Consider the following 19197-nt stretch of genomic DNA (forward strand, 5'->3'; position numbering starts at 1 on the left):
TATATAAACCCTGGCTAGTCTAGAACTTTCTTAAAGCTGTCCTCAAATAGAGATTCACCTGTCTCTGCCTCCCACATGATGGGATCAAAGGCCTACACCTGCCACATTGGGCTCCTGAGCCTTTTCTTTAAAAAACAAAAGGTTTTAATTTATTTTTATTTTGTGTATGAGTGTTTTGCCTGTAATTGTACAATGTGTGTGTAATCCCTGTGAAGGCCAGAAGAGATCCTCAGATCCCCTGGAACTGGAATTACAGTTACTAGCAACCATGTGATGCTGGGAAGCAAATCCAGGTCCAGAGCAGCCAGGGCTCTTAACTGCTGAGCCATCTCTCCACCCCTCCCAAGCCCTTTATTTAAAATTTTTTCCTTTTTAATATTTTATTTTTGTGTGTGTGTACAAGCGTATTGTCTGCATGTATGTGAGCGCACCCATGTAGTGCAATGCCTGGGAAGTCAGAAGAGGGCGTCGGATTCCCCTGGAACTGGAATTAAGGATGGTTCTTAGCTGCCATGTGGGTACTGGGAATCGAACCCAGGTCCTCTGCAAGAGCAGTCAGTGCTCTTAACTGCTGAGCCATCTCTCCAGCCCCTATTTTTAAAATTTTTACCACGGTTTTATTTAATGTGGGGGAGGGGCATGTGTGCCACAGGATGACACAGGTGGAGGTTAGAAAACAACTTGTGAGAGTTGGTTATCTCCTTCCACCTGTGATAGACTGGGATGAACTCAGGTGTTCAGACCTGGTGGCAATCTCCTTCACCCACTGAGACATCTCTCTGGGTCTTACTTAACCCAGATTAACTTCCAAGTTGATCTGTGGGGAAGGATGATTTTGAACTACTACCTCCATCTCCTGAATGCTGGAGAAGCCTCTACACCCTGCCCAAATTTTAAGCTTCTAAACCCTGATTTTGATCACCTATGACCCAACAGGCAGAACGTATGAATTCGCTCATGTATGGACTTCACCCCCAAACCAACTTTTATCAAGGGCAATACAGGGAAATCAGAGGAAAAAAATCAGATTGTTAGGTGGGAGGCAGTAGTCTGCCGTAGGGAAGCCATCCAGAGTTGTGTCGGCTGATGTAGATGCCTAGAAGACACAGTCACATTCTCTAAGACGGGTTTGGTTTCTAAGGCAGGGTCTTGGTGTAACCTAGGCTGGCTTTTAACTTGCATCATCGTCCTGCCTAAGGCTCCAGCGTGTAGGGATGACAAGCGTGGTCCACCACGCTGGTCAGAGATGGTGACTAACCAGGGTTTTACGTTGAATCCACCTTCTACCTCGGACTCACATAACCCCATTGGTCAGGATGCTTTTCTGAGTCTCGGGTCTCGCTCTGTATACAGAACACAACGCCATGGAGGATAGGATGAGTCTCGGCAGTGGCACCGTCCACTGGGACGCTGGAGGTCTGGGAAGGACGGTGTGCAAGTGCAGGAAACAGGTAACTAGTCATGAGCTGGAACTTCTGCTTTCTGACCCGGGTTTCCAGGGACCCGGAAACTCCTGACGCCTTCCGCCGGATGGTGACCTAGTCCGTACCCTTCATCAGTAGCAAAAAAACCAATAATTCAGAAGCTGACCCCCTCCTGGGCCATCATTGACTGGTCGTTGCAGACGCACAGCAACATGACTTGTGGGAAATGTAGTTCGCCCTCATACTTTTGCCGCTAGCCACGCCTCCTGTCCTGTTGGCTTGGCAACGACCAAGCACGCTACGGGGGTGGGTGGGGGCACAAAAGTGACGTCATAAGGTGCTGCCCACGCCAAGGGAGTAAAGCAAGCAGCTAGATGAGCCGGCTGAGACTTCCGGAGTTTCCAGACTGAGCCCCACCCCCCGCCTCCCCCCGCAGGTTGCAATGGCCCTGGAGCCTCCCATGAACGCAGGGTGTCCCCCGATGAGTAAACGGCCATGTCAGGTGAGGACACCGGTGCTAAGGCGGAGATGGAGGAGGGCAGGGGGGAGGAGCTCAGAGGTGAACTGGGGAGCTTCCTGGGCATGCAGCGTGTGTCTGGAAGATCCTGGGACCTGGTCCCTGGAGGCCGAAGGGTAGGGATTTGGTTTGTAGCTGAGAAGTGCATAGGTTTCATTGTATCTGAGATGTGATCTCTGGAACTCAAGGGAATTGGCAGACGTGGGCTAGGGTGTTGGGTTCTGAACATGGATCTCTTATGCCCGGCCACCAGCTTATCGCTGCAGGCTAAATAAAGTGAACAGTGGTTAACGCCTCAGGCATCAGTGCCGCCTTTAGAGACCCAGCATTTCTCTGGGGTAGGGGGTCTTGGGAGAAGGTCTGGTATGCTAGCGAGGCCCTGTAGGGGTGCGGCAACGCCTTCGTTTTCTGCCAATTAAAAGGGAGAAAAGAGGTCTGGCTGGTGCCACACGCCTTTAATCCCAGCACTGGGTAGGAAGAGGCAGTTCAAGGCCAGCCTAATCTACATAGCAAGGTCCTGGCCAGCCTGAGCTACATGGTGAGACCCTGTCTTTAAAAAAAATTTTTTTAAAGGTGGTGGCAGCTAACAACCATCTGTAACTCCAAGTTCCAGGGGATCCAATGCCCTCATCTGACCTCCGCGGGCATCGCATGACACAGGTTCACTTACACACATGCAGACAATACATTCATACACATAAAATAAAAATAATAAGATATTTAAAAAATAGGAATGGACACCAAAAGATGCTTAAGAATAAAGAACTGAGTCCCAATGGAAGCTCAGGGACATTGATACTGCTTTAGAAGGAAAACCCCAGCAGGGAAGCTGTAGATCTGGCAGCTGTGGAGAAAGGAGAACAGAGAGGAGAAAGAACCAGAACCATGTTGTTTGATGGTTTCTTTTTTGTTTTGTTTTGCTTTTTTGTCTTTTTTTTGAGACAGGGTCTCCCTGTAGCCCCAGCTGCTCTAGAACTCATTAAGTAGACCAGGCTGGCCTTGAACTCACAGAGATTTTGCCTGCTGCTGCCTCCCAAATTCTTGGATTAAAGGTGTGCACCACGCTTGGTGGAGCCTTGTTGTTTGAGATAAAGCAGCTTGGAGGTCAGATACATAGCAGCAGGCAGCCAGCTGATGGGGAGGGGAGCTTAGAAAATGATTAAGGAAGCCCAAAGCCTTAGTTACTTTAAAGGCATACTTGGGCCCTGGCCCACATCCAAAAGGGAAAGACAGAAGAAAAAAATAGTTACTGGCCAGACAGCATATGCCTTTAATCCCAGCACTCAGGAGGCAGAGGCAGGCAGTTCTCTTGAGTTCTAGATCAGCTTGGCCTACATAGCAAGTTGGCAGAGCAGCTAGGGCTATGGAGACTTTATCTCAAAAAGAAAAAGTTACTCAGATTCAGGAAGGAAGGCAGATTCCCAGCCTAACTATGCTGACTCTGCTCAGAGGTAGTAGTAAGTAGGTGGGCATTCTGGGAAGGAAAGCACATTGTCTGAAGGTAAGCAAACATTCCTAGGGGTGCTCCCCAGCTAAGTCCCTGACCTGGGTTGATTACCCCTTCAGGGAGGACACTAGGGCATGTGTCCACCTAGAGGTAGATTGCATTCTTTTTTTTTTAATTACTTATTTATTATTTTATTTTATGTGTATTGCCTGCATATAGGTAAATGCACCTGTGTCATGCAATGCCTGAGCACATCAGAGGCTGTCGGATGCCCTGGGACTGGAGTTACGGACAGTTGTTAGCTTCCATGTGGGTGCTGGGATTCGAACCCGGGTCTTCTGCAAGAACTGTCAGTGTTCTTAACCTCTGAGCCATCTCTCCAGCCTTTATATTGCATTCTTTCCAGGGGGTGTGTGAAGGGAAAGATTTCTGGCTCCTAGGGCAGGATGTCAGTAGGAGAGGAGGCAGGACCTGACACACAGGTCAAGGCTTGGATGTGCCCCTCGTTCTACTTTTCATTGTTTGTTCTGCCCACGCTGTACCCTCTATCAGCTCAGTTCATCCTTGCAGAGCCTGGTGATGTTTGAAGATGTGGCCATCTATTTCTCCTGGGAGGAGTGGGAGCTCCTTGATGTGGCCCAGAGGCGCCTCTATCATGAGGTGATGCTGGAGAACTTTGCACTCGTTAGCTCTCTGGGTAAGTCCCTCACTCTTCCCCAGCACAGACCACCTTTGCCTTTGTTTCATGGAAGTCCTGGGTTCTCTGATGTAGGTGTTATGGATGCTGGGTCTGAGCCTGGATCTGGGCTCTGTGTTTTTATTCTGACTAGCCCTGTGCAAAGACTAAACAACTGCTGCCCCAGGTCTAGGAGACTAACCTAGTTGTATCACAGTTAGGCTCCACGTTTCCTTCAGCTCTTTTTCCCTGGCTCTATACATTTGCCAAAGATATCACTTCTCTTTACCAGGTTTTACCTTCTTTCTTTCTTTGTGTTTTTGGAGACAGGGTCTCTGTGTAGCCCTAGCTGGCCTAGAACTATGTAGACCAGGCTGGCCTTGATCTCACAGAGATGTGCTTGTCTCTGCTTCCTGAGTACTGGGATTAAGGTTTTGGGCTACCACTCTTAGCCCAGACTTCTCCTAAAAGAAGTTTTGCAAGGTCCTCCCTAGAACAGGTTTGAGCCCTGAATTTGAATCATTAGATCATTTGAAAAAGTACTGATGCCTTTTTTTCTTTTTCTTTTTCCTATTATTTAATTTATTTTGAGACTGAGTCTCACTGTCTGTCCCTGACTGTACTGGAATTCATTATGTAGACCAGACTTGCCTGGAACTCACAGGGATCCACCTGCATCTTCCTTACCAGTGCTAGGATTAAAGGCTTTGGTAGGACATTTGTTTGTGTTGTTGCTTAGAAGGACATAAGGTTTAGTGTCTTAACATTTGTATTGCATTTATTTATTTCATATATATGATGGGTGATTGAGTGTTTGCATACCACAGCACACATGTGGTAGTCAGAGGATAACTTTGAGGAGTCCGTTCTCTCCTTCCACCATGTAAGTACCAGGGATCAAACTCAGCTTGTCACGTTTGGCCACAAGCACCTTTATACACTAAACTATCTTGCCAGCCTATTCCCTTAAGAAAATTTAAAATGTGCAGAGGACATTCATTTTCTGTGAACCTTCATAAGTATAAATATCCTTAAACAACATTTAAATTTCATTCCTGGTTGCAGTGATGGCATGAGCTTCCCTTGGTGTGCAGCAGGGTGGGTTGGCTTTGGGCTGGACTTGGATTAGCTTCTTATTTCAGGACTTTTCCATTAAGAGACTTCAACTGTGTGGTGATATGGAGCTCTAGGTTCCCAGTTGGTGAATATGACTCCATTTTTCTTTTTTTTCTTTTTTTGGGCCTTTTTCAGACAGGGTCTTCCTGTAGCCCCAGCTGTCCTGGAACTTACTATGTAGACCAGGCTGGCCTTGAATTCACAGAGATCCACCTGCCTCTGCCTCCCGAGTGCTGGGATTAAAGGCGTGCACCACCACGCCCGGCTATGACTCCATTTTTCACACAGGCCATTAGGGACCCTGGTCTTGGTCAGGGAGCTGCAGGATGACTTGGTTTCAGTGATGGGTTCACGGCATGCCGGGTATCTGTGCACACCTGTGCTGTGATACGGAGATGAGTGACGGTAACTTCTTCCCTCCTTTCTTTTTTTTAAAAAAAAAATTATTCTTTTTTAATTTTTATTTCTTTTTAATTTTTTGGTCTTTTTGAGTCAGGGTTTCCGTGTAGTCCCATTTGACCTGGAACTCACTATGTAGACGAGGCTGGCCTTGAACTCACAGAGATCTACCTGCCTCTGCCTCCCCAGTGCTGGGATTAAAGATGTGTGGCACCACACCCAGCAAAAAATATTTATTTTATATTATGAATGTATTGCCGGCATGTATATAAATGCACCCGTGTAGTGCAATGCCTGCAGATGTCAGAAAAAGGCATCAGATCCCCTGGTACTGGAGTTAGAAACAGTTGTTAGCTACCATGCGGGTGCTAGGAACTGAACCTGGTTCCTCTATAAAAGCAGCCAGTGCTCTTAACTGCTCAGCCATCTTTCCAGCCCCAGTTCCCTCTTATTCTTTCTGGACACTGTGCATTTTGCCATCTTATGCCATGACTGTAGGCTCTGTTAACCCCGCTATTGGTCTGTGTCTCCATTTCTCTTATTTCTAATTTTTTTTTTAAAGATTTTTTTTTTTAATGTATTTTTGGCCAGGCGTGGTGGTGCATGCCTTCACTCCCAGCACTCTGGAGGCAGAGGCAGGCAGATCTCTGTGAGTTCAAGGCCAGCCTGGTCTACATAGTGAGTTCCAGGACAGCTGGGGCTACAGGGAGACCCTATCTCAAAAAGACCAAAAAAAAAAAAAAGAAAAGAAAAAAAATGTATTTTCTGTGTATGAGTGTTTTGCTGGCATGTATGAAAGGGCACCAAGTGTGTACAGTGCCCTTAAGAGGCCAGAAGGGGCCTTCAGATTCCCTGGAACTGGAGTTACAGATAGTTATTAGCTGCCATGTTGATGCTGAGAACCACTCCCAGGTTTCTCTGCAAGAGCAGCCAGTGCTCTTAACTGCTAAGTCATCTCTCTATCCCCTTCTTATTTTTTTGAGACAGAGTCTCAGTATGTAGCCCTTGATGGCCTGGAACTCAGAAATGTAAACCAGGATGGCCTTGAACTCAAAGATCTTCCTGCCTCTCCCTCCCGATTTGTGGGATCACAGACTTGTGCTACCACACTTGACTTAGTTTCTTTGTTGTGAGTGGGTAAACTTGTCCACTTGTGACCACTCTGGTGTGACTTGATATATATGTTTATCTTTAAATAATACTTGATGCCGGGCGTGGTGGCACACGCTTTTAATCCCAGCACTCAGGAGGCAGAGGCAGGTGGATCTCTCTGAGTTCAAGGGCAGCCTGGTCTCCATGGTGAATCCAGGACAGCTGGGGGCTACAGGGAGACCCTGTCTCAAAAAGACCAAAAACAAAAACAAAAAAACCTTGAATACCAGCCTCTATTTTGCAGTCAAATTTTTGCTAAGAGTACACTGCCCTATCCAGAGCTTAGTACTATGCAGAGTTGAAGCCCTGTTGAAACCCTTTGGAGAAGAGTATATTTTAAACTTTTTTTTTTTTTTTATTTTATGTGTATGCATGTGTTGCCTGCATGTAGGTAAGTGTACCCATGTCGTGCAATGCCCACGGAGGGCAGAAGAGGCTGTCAGATCCCCTGGGACTGGAGTTACAGACAGTTGTTAGCTGTCATGTGGGTGCTGGGATTTGAACCCAGGTCTTTTGCAAGAACAACCAGTGTTCTTAACCGCTGAGCCATCTCTCCAGCCCCCAAAGAGAAGAGTATATTTTAAACCTCAGTCATTTCCTGAACACCTCACCCCATTTTGTATCCTCATCTATTCAAGTTTTCCCTAGTCTGTGGGCAGTAGAGCTGAGTTCTGCTGGTCCAGCCGGTGATCACCCAGAACTTTCGCAGCAAACGCACAGCAGTTGTGTGGAATCCTTTCTCAATGTTCCTGACCTGCTCTGCTGATAAAGGCACTGCTTCCCTCCGATCCAGCTCCAGTAACTGGTCTTTGCTTTCAGGTTGTCAGTGTAGAGTGAAAGGTGAGGAATCGCCTCACAAGCAAGTGTCAGAGTCCTGTTTGTGTGGAGAGCCTGGGGAGGATAACACAGACACCACAGACACCACAGACCTCCAGCACCGAGGTGCCCCCAGCAAGGAGAAGCTGTGCAGGAGCAGTGAGCACAGGGCAGCCTTTCCACCCCAGCCCAGTCACAGGCAGCAGCAAGGAGCCCACAGTACACAGAAGCCCTTCAAATGCACCGTCTGTGGGACAGGCTTCGAGAAGGCCTTCACTCTCCTCAACCACCTGATAACTCACTCTGAAGGGAGACATTTCACTTGCCCAACAGGCAAGAATGACCCCAAGGAGAACTTGATCCACATTAGTCACCGAAAAACTCGCCATGGACCAACAGCCCACGTGTGTCTTGAATGTGGGAAGACCTTCAGTAACCGCTGTAAACTGATGTTACACTTCAGGGTGCACACAGGCATAAAACCTTTCAGGTGCAGCAAGTGTGGGAAAACCTTCAGCCGCAAAGATGCACTTGCTGTGCACCAGAGGATTCACACCGGAGAAAGGCCTTACAAATGCGACATATGTGGGAAAGCCTTCAGCGTTGTGTCTAGCCTCATTCAGCACCAGAAAGTTCACACTGGAGAAAGGCCCTATGAGTGCAGGGAGTGTGGGAACTGCTTTAGAGATAAGAGGAGCTTCATTCGTCACCAAAGAGTACACACTGGAGAAAGGCTTTTCGAGTGCAAGCAGTGTGAAAAAACCTATCTGACCCGTTCTGGTCTGTATGCACACTTGAAAGGGCATACTGGTGAACGGCCCTATGAGTGCAGCCTGTGTGGAAAAACGTTCACCAGCAGCTCTTCCCACAATCGACACCAGAAGATTCACACAGACAAGAGATCCCACGGATGCACAGAATGTGGGAAAGCCTTCAAACATCGTTCTAACCTCATTCAGCACAAGAAAGTCCATACTAGAGAAAAGCCTTAGGTAGTCAGGGCATGTGAGAAAAGTCTTTAACCACTAGCAGCTTGTAGGGCACAGGTGTCTGATTCGAGAAAAGAGATAAAGGAGATCTTCAGGCATTTCTTACTCTTCGTCGATAGTGTTGATCCTACAATGGTGCTTGCCATGCCTGGACTTTTGCATTGTTCCAGAATAGGTAGTAATAAAGACCTTGTTGTTTAAGCTACCTTTCAAAATATATATATATATATATATACACACACTATTTTGGGGGGCTGGAGAGATGGCTCAGCAGTTAAGAACACTGGTTGTTCTTACAGAAGATCCGGGTTCGAATCCCAGCACTCACATGTCAGCTAACAACTGTCTGTAATTCCAGTCCCAGGGGATCCGACAGCCTCTTCTGACCTCCTTGGGCATTGCAGGACACAGGTGCACTTACCTACATGTAGGCAATACATGAATACACATAAAATAAAAATAATAAATATATATATACTATTTTTATTTTAGGTGTATGTGTGTATTTGCATGTAGGAAGACTCACCTGTGTTGTGCAGTGCCCATGGAGGTCAGAAGAGGGCCTTGGATCCCCTGGAACTGGAGTTATAGATGGTCCTTAGCCACCATGTGGGTGCTGGGATTCAAACCTGGGCCCTCAGTAAGAGCAGCCAGAGCTCTTAACCACTAAGCCATCTCTATAGCCCCATTAAGCTACCTTTTATATGTTGTATGAAGAGACTGAGAATTGGATTGGTCTCTTGTTAGGAAGAGAATACCTTTTGAGGGGCTTTGCTCCCTTCACTGTGTGTATGTGTTTGTATGGATGCACAAGCAACTGTGTGTGTATTCACTGGCTAGCCTGGAACTCACTGTGTAGAGAAGGCCTGTATGGAACTCACAGATATTCTCTGCCTCTGCCTCCTGAGTGCTCGAAAGCTGTGCACCACCAGGCCTAACTTTTTTAAAATTTTTTTCTTGGTCTTTTTGAGGCAGGGTCTCCCTGTAGCCCCAGCTGTCCTGGAACTCACTATGTAGACCAGGCTGGCCTTGAACTCACAGAGATCCACTGGCCTCTGCTCCTAAGTGCTGGAATTAAAGGCCTGCACCACCATGTCCGGCTTTTTTTATTTTTAAAGAGTCTCATTCTGTAGACCAGGCTGGCCTCAAATTCATGGCAGTCCTTCCACCTCAACCTCCCAAGTACTGGGATTGCAGGTGTAAGCCACCATACCCAGTCACTTAGCCTTTCTTATATAATGACCCTCATACAATGAATCAGCATGGTGGCGTGGGGATTGAACTCAGATCATCATGTTTGGTGGCAAGCACTTTTTCCTGCTAAGGATTTCCAGGCAAGTTGAGTACACGAGACACCATCTAAAATAAAAATCATTGTAATTGTGTGGGGTGTGTGTGTGTGTGTGTGTGTGTGTGTGCATGTGTGAAGGACAACAGTGTGTTCTCTCCTACACCTCATATGGGTTCTGGGAATAGAACTCTTGTTGTCAAGTTTATATGTCTACTTCAAAAAGGCCTTTGTGATTACATCAGGCCTATCTGTCTAATCTCCCTGAAGATCACCTTAATCACAGGAGTGTAATAAAATCCTTGCTATGTTGCAGTTTCTGGCCTGCCTAAGGCAGTATCATGCAGCAGCAGAATCCATGTGACTTCTAAAGCTGTCACAGCAAACTCCATCATCCATTTCCTTCAGGAATCCTTCCTTAAGGCTTCCTCCATGGGATTCTGACAGTGTCTTCCTGTCTTCCTGGTTGAGAGCACCCGAGCCGAAGTCTTCACAGGGCTACCAGTGTTCCCCCTCCATGGACACTGTTGACCCCACACATGACAGCCATATGAGAGCTGTTGAGTCTTCAAGTCTTCCATCTCAGGAGCTGCCCCTGAATTGTGTGACAAATACTTGAAACCACCTGTGATCCTGGAATTTCCCTTAATTGTGTGGGATGAAATGAAAAAGAATTAGGGGCCTGGAGAGATGGTTCAGATGTTAAGAGCATTTGTTGCTCTTGCACAGGACCTGAGTTTGGTTCCCGGGATCCTCATGGCAGCTAAGAACCATCTGTTACTCCAGTTTCAGGGAATCTGATGCCCTCTTATGGTCTCTGAGAGCACTGCATACACATGGTGCAGTTACATACATGCAAGCAAAAAACAAAATTAGGTAGGTAGGTAGGTAGATAGATAGATAGATAGATAGATAGATAGATAGATAGATAGAACAAAAACCAAACAAACCATGCCTGGTGGCACACACTTTTTATACCACCACTCCAGAGGAAGAGGCAGGCAGGTCTCTTGAGTTCTGGCCAACTAGGTCTCCATAGCAAGTTCCAGGCCAACAGGGCTATATAGTGACACCGTGTGTGTGTGTGTCTGTGTGTGTCTGTGTGTGGTTCGCCTAAGAAAGCACTCAGCATGAAATAGGTGAGTAAACTTAAAGTGAGGTTCAAGGAGGTAATGCCAGGGCAGAGCCTCACATGCAGGCTCAGGTAAAGTAAAGGGTTGGGAGGAAATCCCAAGACTGGGGATGTGACTCAGCAACATTTAGTGAGCATGGAGCCCCAGGTTCAATTCCTATTACCCATGTCTACCCTTAACACATGCACACGCACATGCACACACACACACACATCCAAAGAGTAGGAACTCCATTCTGATATCACTTGGGATTTAACTCTGATGTCAGTAGTGGGAAGCTCCCTTCCACTCCCCACCCTGATGCACAGCAGGCACTTAGCCTCTATGAGCTTCAGGTCTGGGACCCTCCACTTTTCTGCCCAATCACACAAGGGAACAACTCTATCTCACTGTTTTCTCAGTAAACATTCAAGGATATGTATTAGCCTATGAGGTGTGAAGAAGTGGCCAGGGTGTTAGTACTGGGCAGTAAGAGAGGAGAGGAAGACATGGAGATGGAATGGACAAAGAGGTGGGGGATAGACAGGGTGCAGGAAGTTTAGATAAAAGTAGCTGCGATACTGGTCAGGAAGACAGAAAAATGGTGGGGCTGACAACACTGACAGCAGAGGCACAGCGTGGCACCAGAAGACCTCTCTCCAGAACTTTCCCGCCCCAGCTATCAGTCTCCAGATGAATCTTTTCCAGATCTCTTGTGAGATTCAGATTTCAAGATGAACTAGTTCATCAATTACTTTTAAAAATTTTTATTTTTGCCGGGCGTGGTGGCACACACCTTTAATCCCAGCGCTAGGGAGGCAGAAGCAGGTGGATCTCTGTGAGTTTAAGGCCAGCCTGGTCTACATTGTTCCAGGACAGCTGGGGCTACAGGGAGACCCTGTCTCAAAAAGACCAAATATATATATATATATATACATATATATATTTAATGTGTATTGCCTGTATGTGTGTAGGTACACCTGTGTCATGCATGCCTGCAGAGGTCAGAAGACAGTGTCAGATCCCCTGGAACTGGAATTACGAGTGTTAGCCACCATGTGGATGCTGGGATTCAAATCCAGGTCCTCTCCAAGAGCAGCCAGTACTTAACTGCTGTGCCATCTCTCCAGCCCCCAAAATTACTGATTTTTAAAAACATTTTTTTTTGGTCTTTTTGAGACAGGGTCTCCCTGTAGCCCCAGCTTGCCTGGAACTCGCTATGTAGACCAAGCTGGCCTCCAACTCACAGAGATCCTCTGCCTCTAGGATTAAAGGTATGAGCCACCATGCCTGGCATATTTTAAATTTTATTTTATTATTTATGAGTATGAGTGTTTTACTGGCATGTATGTAAGTGAACCTGTGTTGTACAATATGCTTAGAGGCCAGAAGGCAATGGATCCCCTGGAACTGGAGTTAGATGATTGTTAATCACCATGTGGTGCTCAGAACTGAATCTGGGTCCTCTGCAAGAACAGCCAGTGCTCTTAACCATTGAGCCTCACCAAAGCCCCCTCTATCGTTGCCTCTGACTACACTACAGTTGGGTAAATTCACTGAGTATAAGGGTGACAGTTCGTGAGGAATGTGTAAATTTGTGATCGTCCAGCCTAGGATAAGAAAACCCACCCATGTCAGTCCATGGCTACTGACCAGAAATTGAAGGAGTTACATCTGTGTCAACATCTACTGGACAGAACACACAGGAGTCAGGGCTGCAAGGAATATTTGAAGATATGTGATCATCAGCTCAGCACATGTTAAAAGAGCGTGAAGCAAAGGTTGCACAGCTGAGCTCTAAGAACAGAGAAGAGAAAAGAGTTGGGGCACAGTTGAGAGGGGGCTATCAAGAGGATAGAAAAACTAGTAGAGTCAGAGACTTACCAAGACCTGAGAGGGCATGGGCCATGTACCAGGTGTGAGGAAAAGCCCATCCTGGGATGGTCACCAGGGCCATGTACCAGCTGTGAGGACAGATCATCCTAGGGTGGTCACCAGGGCCAGCACCAGGTGTGAAGACAGGGCCATGCATCAGTTGTGAGGACAGCCAATCCTGGGATTGGTCACCAAGGTCAGGTCTCCTCTGGGCTTGTGAGCTGTACCTGTTTCTGAGTTCATGCTATTAGCATGGAAGTGATGGAATGTAAATGTACCGGAGGTCAAACTCACCTCCCTTTAACCACAACAGACCCCAGTTGGTAAGAATAAGCTGTATACAGAGGAAGATGGTGAACTTCACAAACACAACATCCAGGATTTCAATGTTCCCATGAAGAGCCCAGCGGATCCCAAACGAGTGCCTTGCATTTTCCAGGAGTAACCAAGCTGATATTACCTGCGTGGAAAATTGTGTGTATGAATAGTGCATGTGGATATGTTGTATGTGAATCTGAAGGCCAGAGGTTGATGTGGGGTCTCTTTTTCAATTGCTCTTTTTTTTTTTTTTTCCTTTTTTTTTTTTTTTTTTTTTTTTTTTTTTTTTTTTTTTGCTGGCCTGGTACTCACTATGTAGACTGGGCTGGCCTCAGTCTCACAGACATCTACCTGCCTCTGCCTCCCAGGTGGTGGGATTAAAGGTGTGTGCCACCATGCCCAGCTCCACCTTATTTTTGGAGATAAGGTCTCTTTCCGAACCTGGGGCTCCCCCTGGCTTTGTAGGTGAGGATGACTTGAACTCTTGATCCTCCAGCCTCCACCTGCACAGCACTAGGATTTTAGGCCTAAGCCTCCATACGCTTCCAAAAATTTAGGCTTATAAAGCCCGATTTTTATCACCTATAAACCCCTAGGTAGAATGTGTGAGGGTGCTCACGCCTGCCTTCATCCCTGAACCAACGATTTTCAAGGAAAAGCAGAGGAAAACTCAGAATCTTAGCTGGAGAGTAAAGCCACGCAGAGGTGTCAGTGACGGTTGGTGATTTTTACCCTGCTTTTTCAGTCGGGTTTCCTTGACGCCCTCTGCCATAGCACAGCCCAGTGCTTGGCTTTCTTTCTTAGGAAACCCAAGGCAGAAGCTGACCCCGTCCTAGGCCATCATTGGCTAGTCCGTGCAGACCCACAGCAACATGACTTGTGGGAAATGTAGTTAGCCTACGGTCTCACCGCCCCCCTCTCCCCGCCTTTTCCTGTTGCCTTGGCAACGTCCAAGCGCACAGCTGAGGGCGGGCCGAGAAAGCCTGGAAGTGATGTCATAATGTGGTGCCCACGGCAAGGGAGTAAAACACCGGGTGGATGAGCGGGTTGATACTCCCGAAGTTCCCAGGTTTCTATACGCCCCCGCAGGTTACAATGGCCCTGGAGCCTCCCATGAACGCAGAGTGTCCCCCGATGAGTAAACGGCCATGTCAGGTGAGGACATCGGTGCTAAGGCGGAGAAGGAGGCGGGCAGGGGGGAGGAGCTCAGAGGTGAACTGGGGAGCTTCTGCTGGGGGTACCGAGTCCTGTGCGTGCCCAGTCTGGAAGTTCCTGGGACCTGGTCCCAGGAGGCCTAAGGGTAAGGATTTGCTTTGTATCTGAGAGGTGCATAGGTTTGATTGCATCTGAAATGTGATCTCTGGAATTCAAGGGAATTGGCAGGCGTTCGATAGGGTGCTGGGCTCTGCACATAAATAGTTTGTGTCTGGATACCAGCTTATCGCTGCAGGCTAAATAAAGCTACACTGTGCCAGGTGTGGTGGCACACACCTTTAATCCCAGCACTGGAAGGCAGAGGCAGGTGGATCACTGTAAGATCAGAGCCAGCCTGGTCTCCATTCTGAGTTCCAGTCCAGCTGGTGCTACAGGGAGACCCTGTCTCAAAAACACACAAAAAAGTGTACAGTTAACACCACAGGCTTTAGTGACACCTTAGTACTCCTCTGAGGCAGGAAGTACGGGGAGAAGGGCAGTATGAGGGCTTTACTCTTTAGGGTGCAGCAAATAGTTTGTGTTCCCTGCCAATTAAAGAATTAAAGACAGGAAAGGAGTTACCAGAAACCGAGGTAGTTCAACAGTACCATCATATGAAACCTGGGAAATGGAGGTTCTCTTGTCAGGTTCTTAGTCTCACTTAGTAGTAGTAGTAGTAGTAGGTCTTTTTAAAATGTTTTTAAAATATTTTATTTACTATTTTTATTTTATGTGTATGAGTGCATTGCCTGCATGTAGGTAAGTGTGCCCATGTCATGCAGTGCCCACGGAGGACAGAAGAGGCTGTCAGATCCCCTGGAACTGGAGTTACGGACAGTTGTTAGCTGCCATGTGGGTGCTGGGATTCGAACCTTGGTCTTCTACAAGAACAACCAGTGTTCTGAACCATGGAGCCATCTCTCCAGCCCCTATTATTTGGTCTTTTTTTTAGACAGGGTCTCCTTGTAGCCCCAGCTGTCCTGGAACTCACACATAGTGAGTTTGGTCTTTTTGAGACAGGGTCTCCCTGTCACCACAGCTAGCCTGAATTCACTATGGAGACCACACTGGCCTCGAACTTATAGAGATCTACCTGCCTCTGCACTTATTATTATTATTATTATTATTATTATTATTATTATATTTTGAGACAGGGTCTCACTGGCCTCCAACTCAGAGATCGTCCTGCCTTAGCCTCCTGAGTACTGGGATTAAAGCCTTGTGCCACCATATGAAGCCATAGTCTTTTTAATAAAATAATTTAAGAATGGACACAAATAGAGGATTAAGGACAAAAAACCAGACCCAAACAGAGGCTGGAGGGAAACTGATTTCGATTTAAAAGGAAGAGCCTAGCACAGTCAAGCTGTAAGTCTTTCAGTTGCTGGGAAGGGAAGAGGAGGTACAGAGAGAAGGAACCAGAGCTGTGTTGTTTAAGATAAGGCAGCTTGGAGGTCAGACACATGGCAGCAGGCAGCCAGCTGACGGGAAATGGAGCTTAGAAAATGATTAAGGAAGCCCAAAGTCTTAGGAAACTTAAAAGCATACTTAGGCTCTGGCCCGCATCCAAAGGGAAGACAGAAGAAAAAGAAATAGTTACTGGCCTGGCCTGGTAACATATGCCTTTAATCCGAGCACTCAGGGGTGCAGAGGCAGGCAGATCTCTGAATTCCAGGTCAGCCTGGTCTACTTAGCAAATTCAGGTCAGCCAGGGTTACATAGTGTGACCCTATCTGAAAAGAAAAATGTTACTCAGATTCAGATAAGGAAGGCAGACCCAGCCTACCTCTTGTTAGCTCTGCTCAGAGGGACTACAATAGGGTGTGGGAATTCTGGGAAAGAAAAGCACATTATCTCAAGGTGAACCTACCTGGCTAGTGGTGCTCCCCAGCTAGGTCCCTCCTTCAGGGAGGACACTGGGGCATGTCTCCACCTGGGGGTAAATTACATTCTTTCCAGGGGGTGTGTGAAGGGAAAGATTTGGAGCTCCTAGGGTAGGATGTCAGTAGGAGGCAGGACCTGACACACAGGTCAAGGCTTGGATGTGCCCCTCGTTCTACTTTTCATTGTTTGTTCTGCCCACGCTGTACCCCCTATCAGCTCAGTTCATCCTTGCAGAGCCTGGTGATGTTTGAAGATGTGGCCATCTATTTCTCCTGGGAGGAGTGGGAGCTCCTTGATGTGGCCCAGAGGCGCCTCTATCATGAGGTGATGCTGGAGAACTTTGCACTCGTTAGCTCTCTGGGTAAGTCCCTCACTCTTCCCCAGCACAGACCACCTTTGCCTTTGTTTCATGGAAGTCCTGGGTTCTCTGATGTAGGTGTTATGGGTGCTGGGTCTGGGCTCTGTGTTTTTACTCTGAGTAGACCTGTGCAAAAACTAAACAGCTGCTACCCCAAGGCCTAGAGACTGCCCATCTCCCTCAGCTCTGTTTCTCCCTGGCCTTGTGTCTATACCAATGATATCATCCCTCTATGCCAATTTTTGTCTTCTTCTTCCAAAAGAGACTTTATAGGACCCTCTCTAGAACAGGCTTGAGCCCTGATTTTTAATCACTAAGTCATTTCGGAGAGTATTGCTGCTGCCTTTGTTTGTTTTATGTATTATATATTTCTGTAATTTTTTATTGAATTTTTGTGTATTTCATACAGAACATCTTAATCATTTTTATACCCCCTTTCCCCTTGGCACCCTCCCATATCTACTAGTGACCACTCTGGTGTGAGTTGATGTGTGTGCATATCTTTAAATTGTGCTTGAATCACAGCTGCTATTTTGCAATCAGATTTTGCTGCCCTGTACAGTGCTCAGGACACTCATAGTCCAGATCCTGTTGAAACAGTTTGGAGAGGAATGTCTTGAGAATCCCAACTATTCTTTGAGCCAAACCCCACCCCATTTTGCATCCTCATCTATTCAAGTTTTCCCTAGTCTGTGGGCAGTAGAGCTGAGTTCTGCTGGTCCAGCCGGTGATCACCCAGAACTTTCGCAGCAAACGCACAGCAGTTGTGTGGAATCCTTTCTCAATGTTCCTGACCTGCTCTGCTGATAAAGGCACTGCTTCCCTCCGATCCAGCTCCAGTAACTGGTCTTTGCTTTCAGGTTGTCAGTGTAGAGTGAAAGGTGAGGAATCGCCTCACAAGCAAGTGTCAGAGTCCTGTTTGTGTGGAGAGCCTGGGGAGGATAACACAGACACCACAGACACCACAGACCTCCAGCACCGAGGTGCCCCCAGCAAGGAGAAGCTGTGCAGGAGCAGTGAGCACAGGGCAGCCTTTCCACCCCAGCCCAGTCACAGGCAGCAGCAAGGAGCCCACAGTACACAGAAGCCCTTCAAATGCACCGTCTGTGGGACAGGCTTCGAGAAGGCCTTCACTCTCCTCAACCACCTGATAACTCACTCTGAAGGGAGACATTTCACTTGCCCAACAGGCAAGAATGACCCCAAGGAGAACTTGATCCACGTTAGTCACCGAAAACCAACCCCTGTACAAACAGCCCACATGTGTAATGAATGTGGAAAGACCTTCAGTTATCCCTGTAAAGTGAGGAAGCACCAGAGGGTGCACACAGGCATAAAACCTGTTAGGTGCACCAAATGTGGGAAAACCTTCAGCTGCAAGGATTCACTTGCTGTGCACCAGAGGATTCACACTGGAGAAAGGCCTTATGAGTGTAGCACATGTGGGAAAGCCTTCAGTGTTCTGTCTAGTTTTATTCGGCACCAGAAAGTTCACACTGGAGAAAGGCCCTATGAGTGCAAGGAGTGTGGGAACTGCTTTAAGGAGAAGAGTAGTTTTGTTCGTCACCAAGTAGTTCACACTGGAGAAAGGCCGTTTGCGTGCAAGCAGTGTGGGAAAACCTATGTGACCCGCTCTGGTCTGTATGGGCACTTGCGAGGCCATACTGGTCAGCGGCCCTTCGAGTGCAACCTCTGTGGAAAAACTTTCACCACCAGCTCCTACCGAAATCGGCACCAGAAGTTTCACACAGAGACGACGTCTCACAAATGCACGGAATGTGGGAAGGTCTTTAAACATCGTTCTACCCTCCTTCGGCACAAGAAAGCCCATAGTGGGGAAAGGCGGTCAGGGCATGTGAGAAAACCTTTGACCACTAACACCTTGTTAGGCACAGGTGTCCCATTCCAGAAAAGAGATGGAGAGTATCCCTTGGAGAGTGCTGACTAAAAGGAGTTAAACCTTGTACACCCCAACACCCACCCAGAAAATTTTTTCACAACTGTCACGCGTGGAAAGCTCATGGGTGCCACAGTGCTATCTCTTGGTAGCTGTCCTAGTTTGTTTGCATTGCAGTGACAAAACACTCTGACCAATACCAACTTGGGGAGGAAAGTGTTTATCAACTTACATCTCCCTGGTCACAGTTCATCAGGGAGCCCAAGGTAGGAGCTGGAGCGCAGGCCATGGAGGAACACTGCTTCCTGGCTTGATCCCTTGGCCCATGCATAACCTGCTTTCTTACACAACACAGGCCCACCTGCTCAGGGGTGGCACCACCCACTGTGGGCTGGGCCCTCCCACATCACTCAGTAATCAAGAAGATGCCCCACAGACATGGCCATGGGTCAGTCCAATAGAAGCAATTCCCCAGTTGAGGCTCCCTCAACCCAGGTGTGTCAAGTTGACACTAAAGCTGTCCAGCACAGTAGGATTCTGTCACTGCCAGTTTCTGTCATACAAGCCACCCTACCCCTTGCACTTGGTACATCTTGTGTGTGTATCAGTCGCCATGGTGGGTTCAGAGAAGCTGACTTCTGAGTGGTAGTGCTCAAAACAGGCTTATTTCCTCCCCTTTGCTGGTTTAGATGTCAACATGACCCAGGTCTGGCTTGTTCTCTGTCTGGGTAGATC

The 19197-nt window shown here is 47.5% G+C and overlaps 2 protein-coding genes across 6 annotated transcripts; both read left to right on the forward strand.

Moving 5' to 3' along the window:
- Positions 1 to 1759: 1759 nt before the first annotated feature.
- Positions 1760 to 8737, forward strand: LOC103725473 (zinc finger protein 584). 3 transcript variants are annotated; one of them, XM_017795524.2, is made up of 3 exons: positions 1760 to 1926; positions 3941 to 4085; positions 7551 to 8737. In XM_017795524.2, the coding sequence occupies exons 1-3, from the start codon at positions 1867 to 1869 to the stop codon at positions 8537 to 8539; spliced, it is 1194 nt and encodes a 397-aa protein (XP_017651013.1). In that variant the 5' UTR covers positions 1760 to 1866; the 3' UTR covers positions 8540 to 8737. The 3 variants fall into 3 exon arrangements, with proteins under 3 accessions (XP_017651013.1, XP_008821000.1, XP_017651014.1); XM_008822778.3 differs by having other exon boundaries at positions 3959 to 4085; XM_017795525.2 differs by lacking the exon at positions 3941 to 4085 and having other exon boundaries at positions 1786 to 1926.
- A 4767-nt stretch (positions 8738 to 13504) lies between these two features.
- On the forward strand, positions 13505 to 18735 carry LOC103725471 (zinc finger protein 584-like). Of its 3 annotated transcripts, none has more exons than XM_017795523.2 (3): positions 13505 to 14284; positions 16424 to 16568; positions 17426 to 18735. In XM_017795523.2, exons 1-3 carry the CDS (start codon positions 14168 to 14170, stop codon positions 18511 to 18513), a joined length of 1350 nt encoding a protein of 449 aa, XP_017651012.1. In that variant the 5' UTR covers positions 13505 to 14167; the 3' UTR covers positions 18514 to 18735. The 3 variants fall into 3 exon arrangements, with proteins under 3 accessions (XP_017651012.1, XP_008820998.1, XP_008820999.1); XM_008822776.3 differs by having other exon boundaries at positions 13507 to 14284; positions 16442 to 16568; XM_008822777.3 differs by lacking the exon at positions 16424 to 16568 and having other exon boundaries at positions 14238 to 14284.
- Positions 18736 to 19197: the final 462 nt, after the last annotated feature.

This window comes from Nannospalax galili, unplaced genomic scaffold (assembly GCF_000622305.1).
Source record: "Nannospalax galili isolate Female #2095 unplaced genomic scaffold, S.galili_v1.0 scaffold649, whole genome shotgun sequence".
In the NCBI taxonomy this organism is placed as follows: Eukaryota; Metazoa; Chordata; class Mammalia; order Rodentia; family Spalacidae; genus Nannospalax; species Nannospalax galili.

Bases quoted from the DNA above. Each gene is read 5' to 3' on its own strand.
- LOC103725473 (XM_017795524.2), top strand. From the start codon at position 1,867: ATGGCCCTGGAGCCTCCCATGAACGCAGGGTGTCCCCCGATGAGTAAA. The intron at 1,927-3,940 runs GTGAGGACACCG...ACCCTCTATCAG, and splicing joins TGAGTAAACGGCCATGTCAG to CTCAGTTCATCCTTGCAGAG. The intron at 4,086-7,550 runs GTAAGTCCCTCA...CTTTGCTTTCAG, and splicing joins TGCACTCGTTAGCTCTCTGG to GTTGTCAGTGTAGAGTGAAA.
- LOC103725471 (XM_017795523.2), top strand. From the start codon at position 14,168: ATGAGCGGGTTGATACTCCCGAAGTTCCCAGGTTTCTATACGCCCCCG. The intron at 14,285-16,423 runs GTGAGGACATCG...ACCCCCTATCAG, and splicing joins TGAGTAAACGGCCATGTCAG to CTCAGTTCATCCTTGCAGAG. The intron at 16,569-17,425 runs GTAAGTCCCTCA...CTTTGCTTTCAG, and splicing joins TGCACTCGTTAGCTCTCTGG to GTTGTCAGTGTAGAGTGAAA.